The sequence below is a fragment of the Muntiacus reevesi genome, chromosome 4, assembly GCF_963930625.1.
Source record: "Muntiacus reevesi chromosome 4, mMunRee1.1, whole genome shotgun sequence".
In the NCBI taxonomy this organism is placed as follows: domain Eukaryota; kingdom Metazoa; phylum Chordata; class Mammalia; order Artiodactyla; family Cervidae; genus Muntiacus; species Muntiacus reevesi.
Window position 1 is genome coordinate 157958710 of NC_089252.1, and position 17918 is coordinate 157976627.

At 41.7% G+C, this 17918-nt stretch overlaps 1 protein-coding gene across 1 annotated transcript in view; it reads left to right on the forward strand.

The window, feature by feature from the left end:
* Positions 1-17918, forward strand: part of PTPRR (protein tyrosine phosphatase receptor type R) — a 264879-nt gene that overhangs the window by 237996 nt on the left and 8965 nt on the right. The window contains exon 13 of the mRNA XM_065932177.1: positions 3907-4020. Within this exon, the coding sequence (XP_065788249.1) occupies positions 3907-4020 (114 nt within the window). The remainder of the gene's footprint in view (positions 1-3906; positions 4021-17918) is intronic.

A 17918-nucleotide genomic window follows, 5' to 3' on the forward strand; every position in this document is an offset into this window, starting at 1 on the left:
GATTTTTTAATTCTCATATGATTTTTTAATTATCAACAGCTTTTTTCTTGTTTTGAGATGCCCCTAAACTTTACTAGGATTATGTCTTGATAGCATTTTTTATTATTATGCCAAATTTGGTGAAAGCCAGTCAACTGTTCTAAAAGTTACCTCATGAAAAACAGATGGAAATAAATTTATGAAATGGTGAATGGCAAGTGGTAATTCACCAAGAGGAAAACAAAATGCTCTTACCAGAACATGGGGTCCTGGAGGCTGGGCTGACAAGAGGCCAGATCGATGTCTAATGGTTCCCTTGACTCGTGTCCAGTTTAAAGGTCTTATCCTTTAACTTATACCTCTTCCCCCTGTTTTCCTGTTAGTGTGCCCAAAGCAAAGTACAAATTTTAAAGTAATTTATGTAACTGGTCATTTATTCTCCATATTTTCTCAAGACAATTTGCATTATTTTACTGATCCCCTTAAGTCTTATAAGATAGATTTTGGTGATATTTTTAATAAACAAAGTATATTACTTTAAATTATGATTTTAGCTTTCTTTTGAACATTTGTGGTTTAATTAAGAGTAAAATTTACTGTATGTCTACTTGCCCAATGTGTCATTATCTAGTTTCTAACATTAGGCCTTATCCTAAACTTAACTTGGGTCTGAAGACAAATATCTAACTGACCATACTCTAGAGCTGGAACCGTCCCCCACCCAAAATCATAAAACAGTCAGGATATCTAAAATGAACTAACCATTTCCCCTCTAAAACCAGCTCCCCTTCTGATTGCTATTTCTAAGAATGAGACCGTCTTTTTTCCAGCCACTCAACATCAAATGTTGACAGTTATCTTTGGCCCTTTTCTCAATTCCAGCCTCAGTATCTAATCAGTCACCAGATTGGCTTTCCCTTCAAAGCTTCTCCCATAATCATCACTTCCTGCCCAACCACCCAAGTTCAGGCCCTTATGACCTCATCCATGTATTTTAGAAGTCAGCTAATTGCACATACACACCCCACTTCCCCATGCTCCACCCCCACCACAGTCTATTCTGTGCACTTCTCTTGGATGATGTGCCTAAAACCCTCTTTCATCACATGGAGTCTCTGCTCAAAGCTTCACACAGGCTTCCCATTGCCTAGAGCAAAATTCCTTAATCTTGGATTTGTGGGTTGGCTACAGGGGCCAGTGAACTTAAAATGACTTGAATAGATTTGAGTACATTAAGTTAAGTGAATTTTCTGGGGAGTGAAAGCTCATTGTTTTCAACATATTCTCAAAAAAAAAAAAAAAAAAAAAGTACCATTCTTTTAGAGGATGAAGTCCAAAGTTCTTAGCTTTCCATAATCCTTTATAGACTCTCTGTTCCTTCCCAGCCTTCTTTCCCACTATTCCTCTAACGTAGCTTTCTTTTACTAGCCAAACAAGTCTACTCATTGTCACACATCTTATTTTCTGTTCTACAAATTTTTCCCTATACCAGTCTCACCTATGGAACATTCTCTCACATTGGTGATAACCAAAGTGCGTGCCATTCACAAGGTACAGTTCAAGTACTATCTCTTTATTGACAGAAACTCTCTGTAGACACTTACACTAAAGGGGATGCATTCCTCCTCTGAATTCCTCTGCACTCATATTCAACAGGAAACAAGTGCCAAGTCCGAGAAATAAGTGCTATTTGACTGCTGCTGCTGCTGTTGTTCATTCACTAAGTTGTGTCCAACTCTTTGTGACCCCATGGACTGTAGCCCACCAGGGTCCTCTGTAATGAGATTTCCCAGGCAAGAACACTCGAGTGGGTTGCCATTTCCTTCTCCAGGCCATCTCCCCAACCCAGGAATCAAACCCACGTCTCCTGCATTGGCAGGAGGATTCTTTATCACTGAGTCATCAGGGAAGCCCATATTTGAGTGCTGAAAGGGGAGCTATTCACTCAAACTATGAGATTTGAAGAAAGTCTCTAAAAGTTGGAATAATGCTGAATAGGATCTTGGAAAAAGGACCAATGTTTGTGGTTTTAAAAGGTGGTAGGGTGGGCATTTCTGACTGGAGAAATATCATTAACTCAAAAAGGAAAATTCAAAAAGAAAAGTTTTTTTTTTGCAAGGATTCAAATGAAAACAATGGCATAAAGGGTACAAAGTCAACAGCTCAAAGACAAAAAGCTTGAAAGTTCGTCCAGTCATATTATGTAAGGCGTGAATACCATGGAAGCTTGCTTAGACATTGTACTGTGACCACCTGCAGTTTTTGCTGGTGCTTATGCATGTTCAGTCATGTCCAACTCATTGTGACCCTTTGGGCTATAGCCCTCCAGACTGCACTGTCCATGGAATTTTCCAGGAAAGAATAGTGAGTGGATTGCCATTTCCTGCTCCAGAGGATCTTCCTGACCCAGGGATCAAAACTGTGTCTCCTGCATCACCTGCATTGGCAGGTGGATTCTTTACCACGGAGCCACCTGGGAAGGCCCTATGGTTTTTGAGTATCAAGTAATATGATCAGGTTCCTATTTCAAAAAGATGAGCCTAGCAACTGTGTATATCATGAATTAGCCCAGGAAGAGTCTTGAGACTTGGAAACCATGGTGAGATCATCGTTAATCATGAAGTAAGATTTCAAAAACGTGAGCACAGTTTATAGAAAGAAAAGCACAGATCCCGAAAGCTCAGTGGAGGTGGGAAACATAAGAATTGGTAACAGACTGGATGTGGGAAGTGAGAGAGGGGGAGATGTTGAAGATGGCTCCAAGATTTCTAGGCTGGAAAACTTGTGGCTGCTTGGTAATGCCATTGAGGAAAAAGATAATTAATTCTGTTTTAGATACATTGAATTTAGAGACACTGAACTGAAGCAAGTGTAAAATAGCAACAGCAGAAGTGCCAGCTAGGAGGTGGAATGCTAATCTAGAGTTTAGGAGGAACTTGGGGAACTTAAGTGTAGATTTGGGAGAAATTTACATAAAGATGGTTGAAATTGCTGAAAGAGAGAAAGACAGAGAAAGTTTGTAAAGTTGATAATTTGCCATCTAAAGAGATTCATGAGTAAACCTTCCATGACAGGTAATATTTCTGTTCAGCTGTTACCTTGATTAAGAAAAAAAAAAAAGACTTGGAAATATGTGCCTTTAGTCACATCCTCTCTCCTAAACTGAACTGAATCTTCAGCTATTCACTAACATCTTTTACATCAGTATATGTGTATGTGCTAGTTGCTCAGTCTTTTCCAACTCTTTGCAACCCCATGGACTATAGCTCACCAGCCTCCTCTGTGGAATTCGCCAGGCAAGAATACTGGCGTGGGTTGCCATTCTCTTCTTCAGGGGATCTTCCTGACCCAGGTGTCGAACCTGGGTCTCCCGCATTGCAGGCAGATTCTTTACCATCTGAGGCACCAGGAAAGCCCCAGCCACATTTTTATATCCAGGACCAAAGCCCCCACTCTCTTCCTCAAATCAGACCTCATTCCAGACCTCCCACTGCATCTCAATGACGCTGCCATTCTTCAAGTCCTCCGGGCGAGTCACCTTTGACTTTTTGCTTTTCTCACTGTTCACCTCCACTCCTCCATGCTCACTTCTGTGATGTATGTAGATCTTTCCCCTCCTTTCTACGGTCCATACCTTACTGAATTTCAGGCCCTAATTCTTCTTTGTAGAACAACTGCTACCTTTTTCACTATTCTTTCCACCCACCACCTCCCTCCATCCCATTCATCCTATTTCTTAGACCTAAAAGGAAGGATGCTGGTGCAGCGCTGAGCAGAGGACCTGGTTTGTACACTCAGTACACGAGAGCAGCTGCTGTTATCATAATTATTGTTGTTGATCCTAATGATTGTTTTCAATGTTAAAAGAATATATTTTATCTCTGCTCTTTTCCCTGCACCTTTTAATTCACTGTCTGTCCTTTGCAGTGCAGGGATCGGCAGGACCGGGTGTTTTATTGCTACATCCATTGGCTGTCGGCAGTTGAGAGAAGAAGGCGTGGTGGACGCGCTGAGCATCGTCTGCCAGCTGCGTGTGGACAGGTGAGTGTTGGCGGGATGCAACAAGAGACACTTCAGAGCAGCAGCAGTATCACAACCTGATTTAATCACACGCCTGACTCTATAAAGATTTGTGTAAAATGCTTAAGAATGTACATTATACTAAAAAGTCATTAAAGAAAGTGTTATTTGCAACCCTGACCCTCAGGAACCCAAAACCAAGAGCTTGTGCTTAACCCTCCTTGTCTCTGATGCAGTTTGTTTATAGTGGTAGCTCTTCTTAGACTTCCACCTCTGTTCCTTCACAGGGACTTTGCATTTTCATTTGAATTCACTGAGTCCTTCACTTTAGGATCTTGCTCCTTGAGAGGCATATGCCATACTACCAAAAGTCTTCCCTTTCCTCCACTCATCCTTTTTTAATTGTGAAAAATGCACATGGCAAAAATTACCATCTTAACCATTTTTAATAGTACAGTTCAGAGTGTTAGGTATATTCATATTATTGTGCAACCAATCTCCAAACTCTTCATCTTGCAAAGCTCTGTACCCATTTTCTTGGCAACCACCATTCACCTTCTGACTCTTTGAATTTGACTACTCTAGGGGCCTCATATAAGTGGAATCATACGGTATTTGTGTGTTTGTTAGCGGCTTATTTCACTTGGCATGGTATCGCCAAGATTCATCCATATTGTAGCATGTGTCATAATTTCCTTCCTTTTTAAGGCTGAATAATATTCCACTGTATGTATATACCAGATTTTGTTTATCCAGCTATCTGTTGATGGACTCTTAAGTTGCTGCCACCTCTTGGCTGCTGTGAATAATGGTGCTATGAACATGGGTGTACAAATAGCTACTTGAGATTCTTTAAGGTATATACTCAGAAATGAGATGGCTAGAGCTTATGGCCATAATTTTTCAAGGAATGCCACACTGGTTTCCATAGCAGCTGCACCATTTACACTCCCATCAACAGTATACAGGGATTCCAACGTGTGTGTTTGTTTGCTTGTTCTTTTGTAGTAGTCGTCATCCTAACAGTGTGTGGTGAAAGAGTCATTTTCAGGGATAGATGGTTTGATAACCTTTGTGATGATCTCTGTTTACGCACTGAAAACAGAACAAACAAGCAGTTTCTTTTCTTGCTTTGCTCCAAAGCTAAACCTGGGGAAATGAACAGTTGAGTGAATGACAGTTGAGTGACAGAGAAAGTGTACAGATGCTCATTGAAAACAGGCACAGAGAGGAAGATGCTTGCAATCACGTGAGCAGAGGAACTGCCTGCTCTGCAGTCCACTGCGCTGTTGTGGAAGAAGAGTTGCCCCAAAAGCTCGGCTGTGGGTTCTCTTCATTCACACGGCGAGGGTGTATCAACCGCCTTCCAACTGCAAGGCATTGTTCTGGATGCTGCAAGTACTGAAAGAGCTTGAGTGAGACGCTGCTCGCCTAGAGTGTACATGCTAACAGTGAGAGATAATAAACACAAAGAAATAAACAGGATAATTTCAGACAAATAAATGCTGTGAGGTAATAAAACGCTAGCATCACAGAAGCTGAGCCTCCTAGAATTCAGCCCTATGACCTAGAGTTTCCTAAAAGTGAAACCACAAAAGTCACATTTTAAGAGTCACGCAATAAATATTTATTGAGCTGCTACTCTGTACTTAGGTCCTGCAATTTCAATACAGACAAAAGAATTATTCTGAAAATTCAATGAGAAAATAGATACAAAGGCAGATAGAAAGCCTTCCAATAAATGTTCACTTTGTTACTGTCATCTTCATTATTACTAAAATCATCAATAAAGCCTCTCCGATCTCTAAAAATTAAACATTCAAATTCCCTTTCGGGATGACGTTTTCCCTCCTCATTGCTATCCTTCTTTCTTTCCTTTTAAATAATCATTTCTCCATCTTAGTAAGTGTATCTTCCCTCTATTTTTCTCTTAAGTTTGACTGGCTTATTAGAGGCTGTTACCCATGGTGATTTCAATTATGGACTCTGTAAACAGACTGCCTGGTTTTGCATTCTGGCTCCCACCATTGCCTGGCTGTGTGCCCTTGGGCAAGTTACAGGACTTCTCCTTGCCTTGATTTTCTCATCTGGAAAATGGAGGTAATAATGATATCTAATTCCTATGTTCTTATAAGGATTAAGAGGTAATCTGTAAAGTGGCTGGCACATACGCATGTAACCAAGGTTAGCCACAGTTATTATCAATAGATATAGCAAGAACCTGGGCATGCATCTGTAAAATGGAAATAATAATATATACCCCAGAGGGTTGCGGTAACAGTAAGATGAGATTACGCCTGTGATGTACTGAGGAGAACACTTAGTCTAGGTTTCTTTCTTCTTTGAATTCTTACTGAATTTGTTACAATATTGTTTCTGTTATTTATGTTCTGGTTTTTTGGCTGTGAGGCATATGGGATCCTAACTCCGTGACCAGGGCTTGAACCCACACACTCTGCATTGGAAGGTGACGTCTTAACCAGTAGGCCACCAGGGAAGTCCCCTAGTCAAGTTTCTTACCCTCTCTCTACCCTCCCCCCCACTTCTGCCTTTCCACGAGTGCTGAGTTGCTTCAGTCGTGTCCGACTCTTTGTGACCCCATGGACTGTAGCCCACCGGGCTCCTCTGTCCATGGGATTCAGGCAAGAGTACTGGGTTGAGTCGCCATGCCCTCCACCAGGAGATCTTCCCAGCACAGAGATAGAACCCGAGTCTCTTATGTCTCCTGCATTAGCAGGCAGGTTCTTTACCACTAGTGCCAGCTGGGAAGCCCCACATGTAACTGCTTCCAAAAATGTTTTTGTGCGTGAGAAGATCAGCTCCAACTCTCTGTCCCTTCCTTTAATATTTACTGTCTCAGTTTCCTGAAACCGCCTTGTATCTATCCACTACTACCCACCCCAACTGGGGTAGGATTCATTTGTTTCACTTCAGACTCTGGGACCTACCTTGACCAAGAAGAGGGATCCTACATTAGAGAGGGAGGGACAGTACCCACTCAGCCTGGAGCTGCTCCTGCAGTGACCTCAATCTCTTCTGCTTTGTGCTTCGGTAAACAAGGCTCCTTCATGGGACCCACAGATCCCTAGGGAATCCAGTTCATATCCGTGCACGCTCTTTCTTATTAGCTAATGCCGGAACTCCATGAATGCCTAGTATGCAGATCTAAATGGACTCCAAATTGATGTACGAGGCTTGATCTGACCCTATTTGAAACAAAACCTTGAAAAAAGGAGGCTTAGTTTGTTCATTGTATAGGCTCTTGTGCCTCTTAGATCTTGTCTATTCACCCACCCCTATATCCCTCCTCCCCTACCTGCTTCTGTAGCCTGACATTCACCTTGGTTTCTACTTCCCAGTCACTTTATTCTGTCAAGTCTACCAAATTGTCCTCTAACTTCGAAGAAAATCACAAATACATTTTTAAAACCATATCACAATGCCTCCTTTCATCGATTCCTTCCTTCCTAAAGCAAATAGGCAGAAAATTTAGCCTTGGCCCACCATCAATACCAAGGTCTTCCCACAAGACTTGTCATTTTGCTCTGGGTAGGAGTTTCAAAATATTCCACTTCTCTGCTGATCTAAGTTCTATAGGTTCTCTACCCCCTGGATTTGAATTACTGCCAATACATGTCTCGAAATCATACTAACTGATTTATTCATCAAGATCCCTACTACAGAAATCCTAAGCAGCCACTTCTATTGTTTATGAAGCAGATCATCTCCTTGAAATTTTCCTTGGAAAGTCTTTTCCTTGCCTGCCTTCCTTCTCAGGATTAATATTAGTTGGTTCAGTTGCTCAGTCGTGTCCAACTTTTCGAGACCCCATGAACGCCAGGCTTCCCTGTCCATCACCAACTCCCAGAGCTTGCTCAAACTCCCGTCCATTGAGTCGGCGATGCCATCCAACCATCTCATCCTCTGTCATCCCCTTCTCTCCCTGCCTTCAATCTTTCCCAGCATCAGAGTCTTTTCCAGTGAGTCAGTTCTTCACATCAGGTGGCCAAAGTATTGGAGTTTGAGCTTCAGCATCAGTCCTTCCAATGACTATTCAGGACTGATTTCCTTTAAGATTGACTGGTTTGATCTCCTTGCAATCCAAGGAACTCTCAAGAGTCTTCTCCAACACCACAATACAGAAGCATCAATTCTTGGCACTCAGCTTTTTTTATAGTCCAACTCTCACATCCATACATGACTAATGGAAAAGCCATAGCTTTGACTAGATGGACCTTTGTAGGAAAAGTAATGTCTCTGCTTTTTAATATGCCGTCTAGGTTTTTCAAAGCTTTTCTTCCAAGGAGCAAGTGTCTTAATTTTATGGCTGCAGCCACCATCTGCAGTGATTTTGGAGCCCAAGAAAATGAAATCTGTCACTGTTTCCATTGCTTTCCCATCTATTTGCCATGAAGTGATGGAACCAGATGCCATGATCTTACTTTTTTTAATGTTGAGTTTTAAGCCATCTTTTCATTCTCCTCTTTCCCTTTCATCAAGAGGCTCTTTAGTTCCTCTTCACTTTCTGCCATAAGGGTGGTGTCATCTGCATATCTGAGGTTATTGATATTTCTCCCAGCAATCTCATGATGTACTCTGCATATAAGTTAAATAAATAGGGTGACAATATACAGCCTTGACAATATACCTCCTTTCCCAATTTGGAACCAGTCTGCTGTTCCATATCTGGTTCTAACTGTTGCTTCTTGATCTGCACACAGATTTCTCAGGAGGCAGGTAAAGTGGTCTGGTATTCCCATCTCTTGAATTTTCCACAGTTTGTTGTGATCTACAGAGTCAAAGGCTTTGAAGTAATCAATAAAACAGAAGAAGATGTTTTTCTGGATTCTCTTGCTTTTTCTATGATTCAGTGGATGTTGGCAATTTGATCTCTGGTTCCTCTGCCTTTTATAAATCCAGCTTGAACATCTGGAAGTTCACAGTTCATGTACTATTGAAGCCTGGTTTGGAAAATTTTGAGCATTACTTTGCTAGCATGTGAGATGAGTGCAATTGTGTGGTAGTTTGAACATTCTTTGGATTAACATAGATTTTTTTCTTGTTTCTTCCTTCTGTTGTGAACTTCTTTTGTCCAGTTGCTCAGTCGAGTCCGACTCTTTGAAACCCCATGGACTGTAGCACACCAGGCTTCCCTGTCCTTCACCGTCTCTTGAAGCTTACTCAAAGTCATGTCAGTTGAGTCAGTGATGCCATCCAACCATCTCATCCTCTGTCATTCCCTTCTCCTACTGCCTTCAATCTTTCCTGGCATTAGGGTCTTTTCAAATGAGTCAGTTCTTCACATCAGGTAGCCAAAGTATTGGAGCTTCAGTCTCAGCATCAGTCCTTCCAATGAATATTCAGGAGTGATCTCCTTTAGGATGGACTGGTTGGATCTCGTTGCAGTTCAAGGGACTCTCAAGAGTTTCCTCCAACAGCACAGTTCAAAAGCATCAATTCTCCGGTGCTCAGCCTTCTTTATGGTCCAACTCTCACATCCATACATGACTACTGGAAAAACCATAGCTTTGACTAGACAGATCTTTGTTGGCAAAGTAATGCCTCTGCTTTTTAATATGCTTTCTAGGTTGGTCATAGCTTTTCTTCCAAGGAGCAAGTACCTTTTAATTTCAAGGCTGCAGTAACCATCTGCAGTGATTTTGGAGCCCAAGAAAATGAAGTCTGTCACTGTTTCCATTGCTTTCCCATCTATTTACCTTGAAGTGTTGGGACTAGATGTCACAATCTTACTTTTTTGAATGTTGAGTTTTAAGCCAGCTTTTTCACTCTCCTTTCACTTTCATCAGGATTTCCCTGGTGGCTCAGACAGTAAAGCGTCTGCCTTCAATGCAGGAGACCTGGGTTTAATCCCTGGGTCGGGAGGAACCCCTGGAGGAGGAAATGGCAACCCACTCCAGTACTCTTGCCTGGGAAATCCCATGGACGGAGGATTCTGGTAGGCTACAGTCCATGGGGTTGCAAAGAGTCTGACATGACTGAGCGACTTCACTTTCACTTTCATCAAGAGGCTCTTTAGTTCCTCTTCACTTTCTGCCATAAGGGTAGTGTCATCTGCATATCTAAGGTTATTGATATGTCTCCCGGCAATCTTGATTCCAGTTTGTACTTCATCCAGCCCAGCATTTCACATGATGTGCTCTGCATATAAGTTAAATAAGCAGGGTGACAATATACAACCTTGACATACTCCTTTCCCAATTTAGAACCAGTCTGTTGTTTCATGTCCAGTTCTAACTGTTGCTTCTTGACCTGCATATATGTTTCTCAGGAGGCAGGTAAAGTAGTCAGATATTCCCATCTCTTGAAGAATTTTTTACAGTTTGTTGTGATACACACAATCAAAGGCTTTAGAGAAGTCAGTGAAGCAGAAGTAGATGTTTTTTGGGATTTTCTTACTTTTTCTATATCCCAATGGATGTTGGCAATTTGTTCTCTGGTTCTCTGCCTTTTCTAAATCCAGCTTGAACATCTGGAAGTTCTCGGATTCACATACTGTTGAAGCCTAGCTTGGAGAATTTTGAGCATTACTTTGTTAGCTTGTGAAAATTTTTAGCATTACTTTGCTAGCATGTGAAATGAGTACAATTTGCACTTCCTTAGTTGTTATAAAAAGCAAAACAGAAAACCTCACTCCTTTCTTTGACCCCATCCAGCTTCTTCCAATACTTCTTGTGTCTTGCTTCATTTTTTCATTCATTTATTGTCATATTTCATTTTCAAAATTCCCAATCTGTAGGTGACTGCTGCTGTTGACCATGTTTTAACTTATGCCAATAAATGAAAAACTGGCTTTAGAAAATCTGAATGTCTGCCCTTCTGCTCTTGCAGCTTATTGTTCTTCATCAGTTCTTCAAACCTGTCTGCAATCCTGGTCTCTGGTCATCTTTACCTTCAGTTGTGGATGTGTCTTCAGACATTCCCAAGTGTGCTATTAATTACAGAGATTGATTTAAGCATGGCCATTCCACCGTGTGTCTTCAAAGCACATCTTATTTAACTCCAAAAATGAACCCAAGAGTCAGAAAAGAGATATTCTTTAGCCTCATTTTTAAAAAAATAAGTAAACAAAGAATTCAAGATATCAAATGTCTTGTCTGATAACATTTAGCTAAGAAAACTGGCAAAGTAGAACTCTGGCATCTGGGACTTCTGATTTCTAACTCAAGGTATGACTCTTGATTAAAAGTAAATAAGATTTTGGAATATGTTTATTGCAAAATTGCTAGACAAAAACATAACTCTTTGAAAATTCTTTGTCAATGAAAAATGCAGTGACACCACAATTTTTAAAACAATGGTTAACATGAAGGACAGCTGTTTCATGAATAAGGTGATATTGTCAGCAATTGTCTTAAGAATATAATTTGAGGAACATAGAGATGTTGCCTCATTCCAAAATATCTATCTATAGAGGGTGCCTAAAATATCTCTGTGTGGCGAATGCCTAAAACACTACCATTAGAGAGCCAATCTTTTTGTTTAAAGAGCTATTCTTTTAAAGTTTCTTGAGCCTAGAGTTGAGAGGTGAGAAGTGTGTATGTATTAGTCACTCAGTCCTATTCAACTCTCTGAGACCCCATGGACTATAGCCTGCCAGCCTCCTCTGTCCATGGGATTCTCCAGACAAGAATACTGACGTGAGTAGCCATTCCCTTCTCCAAGGGATCTTCCCAATCCAAGGATTAAACCTGTGTCTCCTGCATTGCAGGCAGATTCTTTACCGTCTGAGGCACCAGGGAAGCCCCTATATCTTCCTGGGTATTAACACATTAAACAGGGTGACCTAGCCTTTTCCAGCTTAGGGTATGTCAGCAAGAGAGTATAAGTCCACACATCAGGAAGGCATTCAGAACTGAGGTTTTGATGAAGGGAATTGAGGAGACGGCCTCAGCAGAGGTTCTGCCATTGAGGAGACGGCCAGACAGCTCTGTGCACTGCAAAGGTGAGAGGCAGAAGACACCTCTGGCAGGATCAGCTACCTGATTTGCAGGGACCAGTAAAAATGAGAATGTGGAGCCCCATTTTAAAAAGTGATTAACTCTTTCAAGATGGTGACAGCAGAGCCTGAAACCAATACAGAGTCTTCCTCAGCACAGGGAGACAGGCTGGTTTGACCGAGCATGTCAAACCAATGGAGGCGTTCCTGTCGAGGGATATTGCAGGGTGGGTGTTTGTAAGTGGGTGTGAATTCTGTGTGCTGTGGAAACAGTCACCCAAGATCTCTGCTCCGAGCAGTCCCCCTGAATCACACATGCGTTCATGTATTTGACAAAGGTTTACTGAACATTACTACTGAATACGCATCAGTTTCCTGGGGAGCTTGCGTGCATGCTGAGTCGCCTCGGTCGTATCCAACTCTTTGTGACCCTGTGGACTGTAGCCCACCAGGCTCTGCTTGCCTGTCCATGGGATTCTCCCAGCAAAAATACTAGAGTGGGTTGCCATTTCCTTCTCCAGGGGATCTTCCCCACCCAGAGATCAAATCTGTATCTCTTACATCTCCTGCATTGGCAGGTGGATTCTTTACCACTAGCATCACCTGGGAAGCCCCCACTTTGGGTAGAGCAAGATGGATTTCTTAACAGACTTTTCCAGACTGTGTTTCTCAGGGCCTCTCTTTTCTTAGGTAAAGGTTTTTAAAATTGCTTCTTTATTTATTTTATTTTTGGCTGCACTTGGTCTCCATTGCTGCTGCAGGAGACTCTCTCTAGCTGTGGTGCTTGGGCTTCGCATCGCGGTGACTTCTCTTCTTACAGAGCACAGGCTTCAGCAGCTGTGGTGCGCAGGCTTCATTGCCCCGAGGCATGTGGGGTCTTTCTGGACCAGGGATCGAACCACGTCCTCTGTATTGGCAGGAGGATTCTTCACCACTGGACCACGAGGAAAGTCCCTCAGGGCACATTTTAATGATTAGTTAAACTATGAGAACCTGCTACATGTCAGATTAGCTACAGTACAAATTAGCCTCAGTTCAGTCGCTCAGTCGTGTCTGACTCATTTCGACCCCATGAACCGTAGCACGCCAGGCCTCCCTGTCCATCACCAACTCCCAGAGTTTACTCAAATTCATGTCCATTGAGTTGGTTATGCCATCCAGCCATCTCATCCTCTGTCGTCCCCTTCTCCTCCTGCCCCCAATCCCTCCCAGCATCAGGGTCTTTTCCAGTGAGTCAACTCTTCGCACGAGGTGGCCAAAGTATTGGAGTTTCAGCTTCAACATCAGTCCCTCCAATGAACACCCAGGACTGATCTCCTTTAGGATGGACTGGCTGGATCTCCTTGCAGTCCAAGGGACTCTCAAGAGTCTTCTGCAATACCACAGTTCAAAAGCATCAATTCTTTGGCACTCAGTTTTCTTTATAGTCCAACTCTAACATCTATACATGACCACTGGAAAAACCATAGCCTTGACTAGATGAACCTTTGTTGACAACATAATGTCTCTGCTTTTTAATATGCTGTCTAGGTTGGTCATAACTTTCCTTCCAAGGAGTAAGCGTCTTATAATTTCATGGCTGCAATCACCAAATGCAGTGATTTTGGAGCTTAAAAAAATAAAGTCAGCCACTCTGTCCCCATCTATTTCCCATGAAGTGATGGGACCAGATGCCATGATCTTAGTTTTCTGAACATTGAACTTTAAGCCAACTTTTTCACTCTCCTCTAAAATTAAAAAGTTTCTCAATTTTGAGAAAAAAGAATCTGTGTGCTATGTTTCTTAGAACCTGTCTCCCCTGGATAGTCACAAAAAGTATTAAAGTTTAAAGGATACAAAGCATGCCCCAGCATGGTAATCCATTCCACTTACTTGAAGCACTCTTTCACATTTATTTGACCACATAACACTTTCCTCAGAGACTATCTAAATGAAAGGGAAAGATGTTATAAAATAATAAATATAAGCTGTTCTTTCCAATGTTTGGTGCCAAAGAGAAAACTAGAGATGGCAGAGGAATGTGAGCCTGGGAGGAGACCATTAAAAAGGTGAAGGGAAAGGGCAGGATTGACTAAGTGGAGCGTCTAGCTTTAGTATAATAAGGGCTACGAAAGATGGAGTCAATATATCATAAGGCTGATATTTTGAACTCTTCAGAGTTCAAGCTCCACCAGATTGTTCCTATCCTCTCATACCTTTTTTAACAACAGCCTCTATCCACTAGTGATCCAAAGCTGGACACTACCTCTTTATAATTTATCCCCCACCACTTTTACCTGCCTCCTCTGAGAAGTCCAAGGCCTGGCTAACAGCAAAGAAAAAAAGTGATTTGGATACTGGAATGGGTTACATGACTGATAAATCAAGAGTCTGAGCATTGAGTAGGATCAAAAACCTAATCAAAAGAAAACAAAAAACAAATGACAATGCTTGATCATTGTTATTCAACATAACATAAACTGGGCAATTTGTACTCAGATCACAAGTCTACATTTTAGCAATAAATTCAAATGGTCTGATTTAGAAATGAGTATGTTATGCTGAATGGATGCTTTCAGTGTAACAACAATGACAAAGCCATTTGGTGGATTCCTCATTCCCTGGCAAGACATTATTTTTATTGGCTTTTGGGCAACATCTATTAATAGATGCTATAGTTCTCCCTGAAGATTCATGAGTCTGTGATTCTCCTGTTAATAATACTTTTGGGCATATTTTGAACTAAAATAGGATTTTTTTTTTCCCAAATGGGAGTTCAAATTCAGTGCTGGGCACCCACAGGTATTTTATTTAGAAGTGCATTCATGGATCATTGCTTCGTTGCCACTGTGGTCATTTTTAATTAAAGGATGAAGTTGCTAACAGGCAATTGGGATAGAGCACTGGCTGGTGCCTCTCAGGGCTTCCCAGGTAGCACAGTGGTAAAGAATCCGCCTGCCAACGCGGGAAAACACAAGAGACAGGGTTCTATCGCTGATTTGGGAAGATCCCCTATAGTAGGAAATGGCAACCCTCTCTAGGATTTTTGCCTGGGAAATCCATGGACAGGAGAGGCTAATGGGCTACAGTCAACGGGGTTGCAAAGAGTCAGGCATGGCTGACGCTCCGCGTGCCCGCACACACACACACACACACACACACGCACACACACACACACGCATACACACACACTGGTGAGACTGGGAAGCAGGCAACAGCTAGAGAAAGAGGTGGCAGGGATCGCTGGAGCAGATGTCAAGGAACCTGAAGCTTGTCCTAGCTCTGCCCCTAATTCCCTGTGTGACCACTTGTCACTCTGGGCCTCTGAGTCTCCATATGTAGAAGGAGAAGTGGTACTTAGAGGCCTCCAACCTGTTTCTGGTCCAAAGATCTCTTTTTAAGAGTAGAATATTTCATGGACCTCAAACTGATGGTTATACTTTGAATCCCACAGTGCTTACAGATTATCCTGTTTCATTACTTAGAAAGCCCTTATTATCTTATTTAAATATCCCTAAATTGTTGTGACAATACCACCTAATTAAGAATTCCAATCGCTATTAAAGCTAAACCAACCAGATTTCACCATATTTAGGGCCTGCTATAAGAGATTCATTTAGGCTTGTGTATACCACGTTTTGGGCTTCCCTGGTAGCTCAACTGGTAAAGAATCTGCCTGCAATGCAGGAGACCCTGGTTCAGCTCCTGGGTTGGGAAGATTCCCTGGAGAAGGGATAGGCTACTCACTCCAGTATTCTTAGACTTCCCTTGTGGCTCGGCTCGTAAAGAATCTGCCTGCAATGCAGGAGACCTGGGTTCTATTCCTGGGTCGGGAAGATCCTGTGAAGAAGGGAGGAGCTGCGCACTCGAGTATTCTGGCCTGGAGAATTCCATGGACTGTGTAGTCCATGAGGTCACAAAGAGTCGGATACGACTGAACAGCTTTCACATCATACGATGTCTCTCTGATGTGAGATAGTGATGAAGGTCATTTACACATTGAGTATGAGAGATACTTGTCCTTTAAAAGAAATAGTAATACATAGCAATAAAATGGCCCACAATACTCAGAGACTGCCTCATATGCATATGGAGAATGACTAAGGAGCCATATGTGACCATCAAAAGACATCTAGGCAGAGAGGGAAGGAATGTGCTCCATTGCAGGCTGACGTCAGGCAATTTTTTCCTCATTGTATTTCTTTTCACCCCACTTGGCACCTCTGAACTCTGGAAGAACTTGAAAACAGAGTTTGGGAAGTGAAACACATAAAATAATTTGTGATCCCAAAGCCTTTTTTTTTCTTCTTCCCCCTCCCCTTTTTTTTCCTTCCCCAGAAACAGGAAACAATCTGTCTAATCCTCCCTTTTGAGAGTCAGTAGTGAAATCTGCAGTTGTCTTTGTACATCCTTACCTTGGGGACCTTAAATTGGAATGACATCCAAAGTCCTTACTTGTGGCTTCCCAGACAGGATAGAAAAATGCTTCCAGTGTGCGTCATATCATTGTTTAAATGTTTTGATTAATCACTTTAGTTTGATGGGTTTTTTTAAACTATAACAAACTAAGAGGAGGAATACATATGCCATCAGTTTCCTTAGCTAACATGTGTCTCCAGAAAATTCTTTGTTTCCAAAACTTGGTTAAAATAATTCCAAAGCTAAAATTTCCACCTCTTGGTATATTTTTTTAAATTAACTTTTGTCTTGCATTGAACTATATCCTTTTGCAATCCCAACTCATCACAGAGATCCCCTTAATTAGTGAATTTCAACAATCTCATTGGAAGATCAGGAATTGAACACTTTAGTTTACTTATTTTAAGAACACTTGAAGATAAAGCTTAAAAATTGGTTTGGATTTCCTTGACATCACAGTTCCTAGGCCGTAGCAAGATGTCCTCTTGTAAAACAGATTATGCCAACCAAATCTTTGAAGTGGTTGTCAGGACAACCTTTTCCTTCTTCTCAGCTAGGATTCAATTGAGTGTTAACCTGGATGTTCAGAAGAAAATTGACCAGCTTTAAGGGAAAAAAAAATATGGGGAACTCAAGATCTGCTAGGGCATTAAATTATCATTTGATTTGTGTTGGCTTTTGTGCCCTACAAATACTCTGTAGAGAAAATGTCCACATTCAAAATACCTGGTCAGAATCAATCAAAACATTTAGTTTACATTCTCAGTCCTTGAAATGACATGGTGTTTAGACATGGAGAAAACATCTGTCCAAGATACCCCAAGTTCAGCTCCAAACGTTAGCTGTGTTTGACTCACGCCCAAGCTATCGGAGCTTTACCCAGGAGGCACATTATCATCCACACCTTTTGTTCTAAATTTACTGTACCAAACTTTACCAAAAGAATTCCAGATTCAAAAATAATAAAAAGCCAAGGAGCGTCAGTTCCATTGTTAGCCCAGAAATGAGTCACTGCTGCAGAATTTCTTCTGTCTACTGATTAGACCGGATACTCGCTGGGCGGTGCAGCAGGAAAGGCTTGTTGCTCTTTGTATGTGTGAGTTAATAGTCACAAAAGGTCACAATTTTAACATGTTAAAAACCAAATCTCTCTCCTGGGCATCTGGCAGGGTTTGTTTTTTTTTTTTTTTTTCAACACACCCTCCCAGGAGCAAAGGGGAAAAAAAATATAACTTTTTCCTTTCTAACCTGAGATTACACTCTGCTGACATGGCTACGTGCTCTTCTGCATGAAGACCAAGATGACATGGATTTTTTGTGTTTGGCGGGGCTGATGTGACTTGAGTTATCTGACATTTCTGGAAGGGCAGTTGGTCTGAGTTCTTTCTGGCCTGGCTGAGCACACTGTTCATATTCTGTGGCTGCAAAGAAATCTGAGCCTTGCACCCAACACTATTTTTGCAATACAAGAAGTGACTTTCTTCCAAAGCGTGAAATGGGGCATAATTAGGGTGAAAAGATAGTTTGTCTAAACCAATGCACCTCTGAGAGTGAAAAAAGGAGG